Below are 12262 nucleotides of genomic sequence, written 5' to 3'. Positions count from 1 at the left end.
AAAATATTTTATGAACATTTGTTCCAATATTTTTTAAAGTGCCCGCTTTCCCCCACCACCAATTTTAAAGGGACATTAGAACTGGCCAGAAAGATGGCAATTTGGCTGCAAACTTTAAAAAAATGTATTTAAATTGCTTACAGAATATTCTGCATATTTCAGCAGTAGGACACATTTCTCTTTCAAAAGAAACAACAAAAAAACTGTTAAAAGACTAGTCAGCAAGTGGGGAAGCAGTACATCAGAAGTCATTCCAGGGAAATCAGCTGCACTTACAGAAACATGTGGATTGTAGCAAGAATAAAGGTTTTGCATTGTTAACAGTGTGTAACTGCTAATTAAATAACATGTGGTGGGATAGCAATGGAAATTGAAAGGGTAGCTGAAGGGTAAACATTGAGTTGTATTCATTGAGTTAAAAATGGTGACTATCTTATTCCAGTGCCCAGTTGCCCTCCGGGGAACGTGCAAGCCACTGCCACATCACCAGAAACCATCTCTATTTCTTGGTCAACATTGGCAAAAGAAACCCTGAATGGGATTCTGCAAGGATTCAGGGTTATCTACTGGGCCAATCTCTTGGATGGAGGTGAGAGAAATCAAGCAATTACCAAGTAACAAGCCATATGTGGCCTTTATATCATTTACTCTCTGCTGTGAAGGCATTGTACTTCCTTTTCTCTTTGGTTTAGAGAAAGCTTCATCTACCTGTGAATGAAGCCATTTTTTGTAGAGCTTTAACAGACTAGCAGGCATTGCAAAGCTGCCTGGATGGGTCCTTGGGGAAGGCTTCCACCATGGGTTTGCAACACTCCATAGGTCTGCCATAGCACCCAAAATTACCTGAGCAAATTTCATCTCAGTTTCAAAGTCCAGCAGGTTTCTTTTATAAAGAATGATGATATGAACCTAGAACATACCTGCTCAATCCTGTATTTTATTTTAGTTTGGTTGGTTATCTGCTTGCTTAGCTAGTTGCCTACTTGAGAGGTTATGGCTTATTTTTTGACAGGATGCATTTCATCTCCATAGCTGAGGGCAAAAGAAGGAAACATTTTTGGAAAAGGCTTGTTATTTTCATGCCAGCCTCTTCTGTTGTGCTTATGTTTTGTACTCTTAGCATAATTCCTGAGGAAATAAACTACTGAGCAGAGAATGAGTGAAATGATCAAAGGAGAAACGAGATACTTTACTAAACTGCAATTTATCATATGATGATAATTCTATGTATGGCCCTTTCTTGTAAATTAAATATTAGTAGGTTTGAGATGCATATGCCTTTATTCCTGTTTGCCCTGCTGGATTTTCACAGCTCTAGGGCAATGAGCTGTCTCCCTTCTTTTGCTTTCATCCATCAGGATCGTAGTACACTGTAGTATGCAACTGTCATGCAAATCCTGGCCTCTGTTAGTGTGGCAAGGGGAATTCAGAGTGGAAATGTAACCCAAAGGCCCATTGTTACTGATGGTAATGTTAGAGTCAAAAATCTTTGGAAATAAACCACCAATTCCTTTGTGCATTTAAAAATAAAGATTAAAAATATATGAGAAGCAAACAAAACAAAAATGTAGACATGATGGACATAAAATTAAATGTTTTCAGTGCTGCCTGTAGTCTTTGATTCAGATCCTATGTGACTATTATCAGTGCACGTCTAAGCTCCTATGTGATGTCCTATAACACGATGAAAAAGTATGATGTTCACGCAGTGCTCAAAACTGGATTTTCTTCATTTGTTCAGCTTTATTTGCTGCCCTAAATATGTTTAAAGCTTTTTTGCCATATGGGTTGTACTTCTTAGCTTGCTGCAAAAAAGATTCATATGAAGTGCATCATCTTTCTGCAAGTAAATCTGATTTTACTGTTTTTAAACCTATTGTTAGCTGGTATTACTGCCATCAAGTGCTTTGCAGCAGCACTTGCTACATATTTTAAAATAAAGGGGCCTTTTTTTTGGTTTTCCTCATGAGAAATGGTCTTTCTCAAAACCAGAAAATCTTTATGAAGATAACTGACTTTCTCATTTTTGCTTTAGGGAATGTTTTGCAATAATCTCTTCTTGTTATCTATTCTTTATGAAAAATCTTATTACTTGTAGAAATTTCCAATTCTCTTCCCTGTATTTAAAAAAATTGCAAAAAAAGTTTGAAAATGAAAACTGGGTCTGCTTTGAATGGTAAGAAGTCAGGACACAAAGGAATTTATTTTAATTTATTATAATTCATTTCTATTTTATAATAACGAAGCATTACTTCTCTGCTGTACTCCCTAATCCCCAGGATTTCCACAGTAGGTATCAATAGCTGGGAGAAGGCTGAACTTGGCAATAACTCAGTTTCCTTTTTATTTGATAGAGCTAGGAGAGATAAAGAATGTCACTACTACACAGCCATCACTAGAGCTTGATGGCCTGGAAAAATACACCAACTACAGCATTCAGGTGTTGGCTTTTACACGAGCTGGAGACGGAGTGAGAAGTGAACAAATTTTCACCCGCACTAAAGAAGATGGTAAGGAGTAAAACATTTTCCATTCCCACTTCCACAAAATGTTTGCATGTCTCAGGCTTTCAAAATAGTGCAAATGTTGTATACAAGCATTCAGAGTGAGATTTCTATCTGGAGGTCTTGAGTTAGGAGCATGTGGAGAGGAGTACACGCCCACAGCTTTGAAAGCAATCTGACTGAAAACAATCTGAGTTCCAAGACTCCAGTTCAGGTGAGCCAGAAGTTTCTAGATAACACTAATGATCTGAGCAAGTTTGTCTTTTTTTGTTTGTTTGTTTCGTTGGTTTTTTGTTTTTCCCAAATACTTCAGGATCTTATTTGAGAATTTTGAGAGCATTTGAGTTAATTCTTTCAAAGTGATTGAAAATGGGGAAAGGAGGAAGACTATTCTGGGACAATCTTATATAACTTACATGCTTCTAAGAAGATCTTTTTCAGTATACATAAAAAAAAAAAATCCTCCAAACACCTCTTTCCTCAAAAACAAAATGAAGAACAAAAATCTCTTGCCTTTGTTCATAGACCAAAGCATGGAAAATTTAAGTCCTAATGCTGAAAGTTTAAGAAACTTTTAATCACACACAGACACACACAAACACACATGAGATTTCATAATGACTTTCTTGTAACTTTAACTATGGAACTCACTTCAGGTTGCCTCAGTAGGATGCCACATATTGATCTATTTCTCAAGGACTAGAATTTCAAATTCAGGCGGAGTTTTGTCCCTAACCTGTTTAATGCCTCGAAAACCCCATGAGATGTACAAATACATCTTTAGATCCCTAAACACTTTTGAAAATCTGGATCAAGAATTTTTTGGCAGAAATAAAAATGCACACAGTCCTAGCAATTACTTGAATAATGTTTGATTGGTAAATTCTCCTGTGAGTTATACAATGTTTTTTCAAGGAAATTAGTCAATAGATTTTTCTTTATGACTTATCCAGTTTACTGGTCATTCATGAAGATATGAATATATTTGTCAATTTTTTTATTTGTAATAAGATTTACAAAAGTGCCAAGAGAGTAGGTTCAGTAGATTAACTGACTTGATGTATGTTTGGCATTTTTTTGCCAATTAAAAAAAAAAATACTGATAAATGTTATTTTTTTTTTTTCCAATAATATATTAAGGGACTCATTCTAAAATTTACATACATTGTAAGGTCACCTGGTCCCAACTGTAGTTGTATCCAGGGGATGCAGTATAAATTAAAATTGGACTTCTAAAATTTTCTCTTATATTATCAAGTGAGTTGTTTGTTCCTTGTTCTATTTTCATGTGCTTAATAGTTTCCATTGCTTTGATCAAAGTTTAATTAACAGGAAAAAAAGTAAATTAATGTCTTATAGATGAGAAATTTGAGGAAATTTAGGCAAATAGCAATGTTGGTTAATGTAGGTCTACTTCCTGTACTTGCTAGATGTAGGTATCGCTGATATCCTCCATCAGCTTGCAATAATAGCTCTGTTTAAAACTGTCTCAAGGTACCGCACCTAGTTGGAAACTATCAAGGACAATCTGCTCAGCTATAGACTTGTGTGTCCTAAACACTGAATGTTAGGTCATGCTGATCCCACCCTAAAGTCCTTCAGCAACTACTTTGGAGCACCTAAGTCCTGAGTGAGATGCTCTGAGACACCCAATGCTTGGAGGTAGATGGTTTTATTTCAAAGAAAATTCTAAAAAATAAGAGAACTGTAAGATCACCTGCTGTGTTTTCAAGTTACTTTTTGTCAAGTCGATCCCAGCATGGCAACTTTTCCCTGAGTAGTCTCTGAACACAAAGGCACTCACCCCAGAGCCTTCGGACTGGCACTTAAGCCACCAGCAAACAGGGGGGTTGTCCCACACTGCTCCAGGAGCTCAGGGAGAGGCTCGTCTCAGGGAGCACCCTCATGTCAGAGCACCCCTGAGGACAGCAAGAATGTGCTTGCTTGTCTGTGCCTTTGAGCAACGTTGCAGCCTGCTGCCTTATGTGTCAAATTGGCCAGCCAGTCCAATGTCAGGGGACAATAAAGAGCATTCCTCAAGAAATCTCTGAAAAGCCATCCTTTAGAGGCAACCCCTGACTCCTGAGTCAGCACTTCATGGCACATATGCCAGAGAAATCCTAACAGCTGTTTGGGAATGCCATGCACTGGTTTCTGTTGAGTCAGAAATTTGATAGGAGCTGCAAGCTACCAAAACTTCCTGGGTACGGGTAACATGTTGTCTCTGTGAGAGGTTTCTTCAGCTTTTGGAATTGATCAGATGGCAGAAGTGGTACCAGCAGTACCTCTGTCTCTCACTGCAGACAGTAAAAACATCGTGTACTGCTCCTGAAAGGTTGCTGACGCTTCACCAAGACCATTCCCCTGCTCTAAAGAAGATCAGAATCATCTCAGCCATCACTGATATTTACTAACCTTTTCTCCAAAATTTGCAGTGTTGTGGACTCCAAAGCCTCCCTAAGTGTCCTGTACCAGTTAAGGATCCACCATAATACAATCTCTTTTGCTTCAAAGTGCGTTGAGTACTTCTCTCTGCCCTGCTGGCCAGGGAGAGCGATGGATAACTTGCTGCTTTATAACAGTATTTCCTGTCTGAAGGGTTACTGTGCCCATTGCTCCCTTCCCTGACACATACACCTGTCCATCTCCTGTGACCTGTCTCCAATTTGCAAACAGTTCTGAAATATCAGAAGCCCCAATTTTTTTTTTTTTTTCCCTTAACTCACCTCTTCCGAGTTTACTTCTCCCTAATTCTTGGTGGCTCTTTTGCTCTCTCCCTTTCTGAGATCAGACAGGAAGCACACAGGTTCTGACCATGTTTCGCTGCTGTGCAAAGGCTCATCTCTCATCTTTAATCCTCCTGGCAGTTCAGCAATAATTCACCCCGAGGCAGTGTGACTAACCTTTTCAGATGTTTTCTGATGCCTCGCCGTGGTTCCACTCATTAAATCTTTTGTCCAGAAAACTAAACTAAAAGGTGTTTCCAGAAGATACAGTGATTTCATGTTTTGCTTCAGCTTCACAACTTTTTATTAAAGGCAGTAAAGGTTTAGAGTGGAATACATAAAGGGCTGCAGTTAAACATAAACCAAAACCAAAGTCCCAGGTCTAAATATCCTTAAGGCTGTGGAAGTTAAATGATAAAAGAGCATTCACATTACCAAACTATATGTACCTAACAGGTGCCTCATTCCTCAGAAAGAACAGACATTTCTTCTGTAGTTTTATAAGGAAAAGAGGCTCCTGTAGAGGATTATTCAGTAGGACTAATTTCAGTGAACCTAAAAGATCTTGCCCTAAAGTTAGTTTGAACACTCCCTCAGCATTGTGAAATACTAATAATTGCAACCTTAACAGAGCTTAGATCTGGAAACCTTATATCTCTGCTCCTAGACCTTCTCTGGCTAAAATTATGACACAAGATATTCCACCCTCCTCTAATAAAATCTGTATATGTGAGATATTTTTAAGTGGCTAGCAAGCCCTCCGCATTGTTATTACTATGAGGCCATATCAAGCCATTAATTTCTTTTTCTTTTTTCATTTCTTTTACATTAGGAGAAACTTATCTTTGTAAAATCAATGGTGAAGCATGTTCCACTGCTGCTGTTGAAAGGCAGATCACAGCCTTCTGTGACTTCTTTGTTGGTGTTCAGCTAGGGACATCAGGCCAAAATTTTTCTAGCAGGCTTGAAATCTCCAGTGTAGCAAAATAAGAGTAACACCCAGGGAGTGAAGCAGTCAGCCTGGATGAAATGAGTTGATGTTCGATTTTTTTTAATGCTTGATACTGATTTTAGACACCAGAGGTCAGACACTGCTGCTGATCAGCTTAGGAAATGGGAACAGCTCTAGCAAATAATAGGAAATGAGTTTTCCTTTCAATGTGATCATATTTATGGGCTTTGTCTAGCTTTTTTTCCCCCATTAGCCTTCAGAAAAAGAAACTCCTCTTCTTGAAGTTCCTCCTGGCAGAAACATAAGCCAAGCAGAAATGCCCAATTTTTAATAATTCTTTGTGATTTTGTCCCCTACCCTTTCCACTTTACAGTTTCTGATAAGCTGATTGTCCTCTTCACCTGAGGACTTAATTTACCAAATCATTAAAAATTAAAGTAATTCTTCAAATTCCTCTTCCTCGCTGCATTCAAAGTACAGTTTCAAAAGCTACTCCGCTCTGTAGCAATGGGCGGTTGACAAATTACCTCTCAGTTTTGGCACTGCAAATGCGATATGAGAAAACTGTGGTCGAGACAATGAATTTGCTCCCTGTATGTGCCCAACACATGGCGCAGCACCTCTGCGGGCAGCAACGCCTCTGACCTTGGGCGGAACTGGCATGCGGAGGACACGGGCCCCAGAGCCCCCTCCCACAGAAAGCTTCCTGCAACTGGCAATTTGGCTTTCCTTTCAATGTGATCATATTTATGGGTTTTGTCTAGCTTTTTTTTCCCCCATTAGCCTCAGAAAAAGAAACTGCTCTTCTTGAAGTTCCTCCTGGCAGAAGAATAAGTCAAGCAGAAATGCCCAATTTTTAAGAATTCATTGTGGTTTTGTCCCCTACCCTGCTTTTTACTGAGTGTTTGGCAAAGGTTGCTTCTGGGGTTTCTGTGATGCACGAGGATGCATGTTTCTCTCTCGTATCAGTTTCTTTTGAGAAAACACTTTCTTATGCACTGAAAGCTGTTTGTATATCACAGAAGACTTTGCTCAGTGCAGCAGTGCTGTCCTTCCAGCTCTCCTCTGCCACTGAGGTCGGCGTTCAGAGCAAGAGGAAAGCTGCAGCAAGGGAGCAGCAGGGACTAGCTGCAGGAAGGAAGGAGGAATAACACTAAACCCATTTGCAGCCTCATTGTAAGACTCTGCCTGAATCCAGAGAGATTTTCCTCCTCTCCTTTCCGTCTCTGGACACCAAGCTTCCTGCGGTTGGCCTGAGAGAGATGGATGTGCAAATAGCATCTGACAAAGCTTTATATTTATTCTAAAATGAATAAGGACAAATCCAATCAAGTGCACGTTCAGTACTCTTTGGAGCAGAGCTGTGTTTGGGCTCGTTCAGCTGGTAAGGATGGCTGTGCAGTTCATCACCTGGGTGCTATGATGGAAAATTGCCCTTAATGACCCCTTAATGTATTTTTTTCTGTTGTCAGAGATCTCCAATTTTATTTTTTTGACTAACAAAAAAAGGTACAGAATAATAAATGTTCCCCTTGTGAAACTGGCAAGATTTGGTAGAAATGGTGTGACTAATATGAAGCCAGTTCAGAGTGAATGAGGGGTGGACAGCGCATATGAATGTATTTTGGCTAGCATAGGTCTAAATTGTAGGTGGGATATCTACATGAACAAAGGCACTACTGGCAGCAGTCGGGAGCTTATTTTGTTTTGTTTTCCATAAATGTAACAGTCAATAAGATACTCTTGTGTGGTGCAGAATTAAAAATCTGTTATGGAGCAGGGTTCAGTTTTCTGATATATTGGTGATATTGCTCTTAAATGCACCGCACTCTGTGCATTTGCCTCCCTGCTGTTCAGTACTGTGAAGAAAAATTGTGATAATCTCTCTGTTTATGAAAAGGGGAATGAGAAAGTTCCTGGAGCTTCTCCCCATTATCCAGCACATCTAAATGCTGTTTCCCGGACTAGTCATATCAGTATAATTGCCTTCTCTGCGTTAGCATTTCACTTGCACTGTCAAGAATACAAAGTGTTCTCCTTCACATGAAAGCAGCATGCTATTTCCGTGTCTTTCAAAGCCTTGCTAGCTGGAGAATGAGGCCATCTTTGATCTTAAATTTGCCATATCTGCTCCCTGGAAGGTTGCAAAGATGGCTAGAAGCAGTCCTCAGTTTCTCTGTGCTCAGCCCTTGTTGTCCTCCAGCTTCTTGCCATTATTTTACCCCTGGTGACTATGGAAAAAAGAAACTGGTATTGTGCACATTTAGCTTGACTTTGCTGGGATCTGTGGGAATCAGTGTGCTAAATAACGATTTATTGGAGAAGTCAATAAGACAGTCCAGGTCTCCTGATACTGCTGTCTCATAATGACTGAAGGTAGTAAGGCTACGGGATGCAATGGCAATGAGAGAAAATACCTTAAGTTAGCATAGCAAGACTGGCGTCTTTCCTCTCCAAGATAAGGCAGGCACTGCATTCCCCCACCACAACTTCTTCAGATACTCAAGGAACCCATGTTTAGTAACAAATGTTTCAGTTAATGCTGAACTAACTCAAAATAATCTTGTTTAGGTCTAGAGGATGAGTTTGAGCAATGACTTTACCCTCTGGACAGAGGACAGTGGTGGTCTGTAAGGCATCAGATGACAGTCTGCAGAATTCTTGATATCAAAATATAAACACTTCCCCACACACAGTCATTTCCACATGCACAACCCAGCAAACAAAGACAAAAAGAGGAATAATAAATGAACATTCAGAATAATTTTGGCACTACTGCAAAAACTGTTGCCTGATTCTGACCCCTCTACAATGAGGCGGAGGGGTCTTTGGATTAGAGAAGCTTCAGAAATTTGACTATATGACTTCCTGACTTTCTTTCTAGCCCCTCTTTCTGCTGGTCTATATGCTAGACAGAAATACAGCAGTCCAATGACAAGCAATATGTTCCACATATGTCCATTGACTGGAAAATGCTAGATGAATTTTGAGTTAATCCATCAGCAGTTGACAGCCATGACCAATTACCATCAGAAACTGTCCCTATAGATCACACCCTAATTTAACAATAAATTACTTTAACCTCATACATCTATTTGCAGTGATTTCCAGAAAACATTACTAACTGTAAAGGAATCCTCCCGTGGGTTAAGTAATTACCCTGGAGAGCTAGCTTTCACTCTTCAGCAGCAGGAGCAAATAGCATTTCTAATGAGCTGGGTATAAATAACAAGTTGAACGCTGTCAAGCATCAATATTTACTCTGCAATGGATAGAACTGCTAACTGAATTAGCCCCTTTGCAGCAAGGGGCTGGGTTTGCATGCAATTATAATCATGACATTCTCACTTGATGCCTTATTAACTTTCTCAACACACTATAAATAGAAAATGCATATTCAGAAATGGTGCACTGAATGGTGCCTATCTGTCAGTTTTCCTACATCTTCCAGTACTACCTGAACAGATATAAACTTGAAGTTCTCCTTATATGCTTTTTACAACCTGAAGTAGCTAGCCACAAAGCTAAGCAAATTTAGACCCTAGGCTGTGTGGCTTCTCTTTATAGGCAAAGTTTTTTACCACCATAATATCTACTTACTTAAATGCGGTAGAACCAAGATTAAGGATCCATCTACGAAGATCAGATTGCTGGACAAGGGTTTTTCAATCTGTATTGCACAATAACTCTTTTCTGTGAAATTAAAGAAAGCTGATCAAGCACTGAAATGGTAATTTTACTGGAAATTCTAATATTTTGGTTGTTTTGCTTGAAATTAGACAAAAATATTAGATTCTTCATGAACCAAAAGTTCTGCAGAGAACAGAGTCCATCAAAATGTTTCCCTTTGTCTTTAATACCATATGTAGTAATTTCCAGTACAACATATCTGTTTTAATAATTTAAAATTAATATTTTCCACATGCAGTATTAAAAATATATTTCAAATTATTTATTTTTAGGGTTTTAAAAATATTTTAAAATAATTTCCCGTTGACAAAAGAGGTGGGGTTTTTTCTGGAAACTTTAAAACAATTTATTCTCATGTTAAATGTAGCCCTTGCTATTTTGTTTAAGTACCAGCTTATGTATAATGTGGTATTCTAGCATGCAAGAATTTTTTCACATTAGTATAAGAGCGCTTCCAAAGTTGGAGAACATTGTACAGTGTAACATGTGTTTGAAAAATAACATATGCTTATGAAATCAAAGTCTTTCTCAAAATGCAAGCGTGCAAAGAGATACAGTTAAGATTATGTACAAAGATTTTAGCATTTCCTGGCTGAAGTTTTTTCCATGTGGTTTTAGAGAGGAGGGTTTTTTTCCCTTTTGCTGTGACAGTTTTCAATGGCTTATATAGGTAGTTGCTGTAATTAGAGAAATAGATATGTGTTCACATACTGCAGTTCCAGATAGAGGTCTGAGCTGCTGAGGGCAAGGCTGGAGGGAAGGAGCCTACGTGGCAATATGTCTGCTCACATGTCATGCCACTAGCTAGACCTGGGTCACGTCAGGCAGTGCTAACTGCGTGGGACTACAGCTCATTTGCTCTCCACTTCATTAAATTCACAGCTCTACTGTGTGTGTCCATTAAACTGTTCACATGCGTATTATTTATACAGCGAATAATCATTTGGCATAAGTTATGTCTTCAAAATTGACAATTTATAATAATATGGTTTTTGGCAATTTTCACTGGCCACAGCCAACATATTTTCATGCATGCAGGCTGGGGGTGATACTTCACAAAAGTTTAACCATCAGAGGCAACCTCTGCCTTGAGGCCCTCTGAAGCAGAGCCTCTCCCCTCTTAGGGTTGGGGGCACAGCCCTCCAAATCCTCTTCCCTGGTGTGGGCAGTGTGGAGGCTACTTCCTAACACAGGGTGTCTGCCTTGGTCCACAGGGGCACACTTACCAAAGCGTCACAGTCCACTTTTCCTTTTTGCTCCTCCATTACACTAGGATGACTGCCTGCCTGCCTTGGGCCACTCTAACACATCTTGGTTTTCCAGTTCCAGGTCCTCCCGCTGGTGTTAAAGCAGCTGCAGCTTCAGCCTCCACTGTCTTTGTGTCCTGGCTCCCTCCCCTCAAGCTGAATGGCATCATTCGGAAATACACTGTCTTCTGCTCGCACCCCTACCCCACGGTAAGTCCCACAGGGCAACAGCAGAGGGGAAGCACTGACTTGTGAGGCTGAAATTGGGTGTCTGCAGGTGCTCAGTGCTTGATGCTTTCTTTGCCACTTCCTTTCCTGCCATTTTATCTTTCCTCTAAGCAAGGGTGAAAGGGGACCCTGGGACTATGGGGTGACTGAGAGTTAGTTTTGTTTTTTTCCCACCTATAAAACTTTTGCAGTACTTAAAACTTATTGCAGAGTGCTGACTAACAAATCATGTCAAAACTCACAATTGAAGTTGAGTATCTTTTAAGGCATGGGTTTTTTTAGAATTTACTCAGTGACCTTTTACAGGACTGGCTGCAAGCTATGTAGAGCCCTGTTGTAGCTGGAGGTGTGTATTTATATACCAAATTGCTGAATCTGACTTCTGTTTTCATCGAAGTTCCAACCTTTTTGGCTTGGGTATTCATGCATGAAGGAGCATAATGACTTATGAAAGAACATATTTGCTTGTGAATAAACTTATTTGTGCCTGGAGTATTTGCCCACTCTAGGTCAACATGCTGAGAAAGTGACAAGAGAAAAATAGAACTGAATATCAGGTATCTTTCTCTGTCTCTGAATCACAAAGGAATCCAGCTATCTTTAAACACAAGGGCCAATTGCTCTTTGTAAATACCCATGTGTATTTATTTTAATATGTATTGAAAAAGTCCTTATTTAGTTTTTATCCAAGGTTTGGATTTAGTTTTTAAGCAGGACTTCCCATCAAAGGTAGCATTGCAAGTTGCAAAATATAATCTTAGTTTAATAGACAAGGAAAATATTGTTCTAGAAGTAAGAGGAGTTTGGCAGGGAAATTTCCAAAAGTGCCTCAGGCTTGTTTTCAAAGCTGGCTGAGAGAGAAGAAGGCCTGAGGGTATGTCTGAGCAGGACCCTGCGGGCAGACACGGCCTCCCC

General features: G+C 39.6%; 1 protein-coding gene across 1 annotated transcript in view; it reads left to right on the top strand.

Moving 5' to 3' along the window:
- DSCAM (DS cell adhesion molecule) overlaps positions 1 to 12262 on the top strand; it is a 476303-nt gene that overhangs the window by 383806 nt on the left and 80235 nt on the right. Inside the window, exons 18-20 of the mRNA XM_087758597.1 lie at positions 443 to 589; positions 2355 to 2510; positions 11196 to 11329. Coding sequence (XP_087614723.1) covers positions 443 to 589; positions 2355 to 2510; positions 11196 to 11329 — 437 coding nt within the window. The remainder of the gene's footprint in view (positions 1 to 442; positions 590 to 2354; positions 2511 to 11195; positions 11330 to 12262) is intronic.

The sequence above is a fragment of the Nipponia nippon genome, unplaced genomic scaffold, assembly GCF_047370975.1.
Source record: "Nipponia nippon isolate SJK-2023a ecotype South Korea unplaced genomic scaffold, ASM4737097v1 scaffold_2, whole genome shotgun sequence".
Lineage (NCBI taxonomy): Eukaryota > Metazoa > Chordata > Aves > Pelecaniformes > Threskiornithidae > Nipponia > Nipponia nippon.
This window is presented reverse-complemented; position numbering and strand designations above follow the sequence as displayed.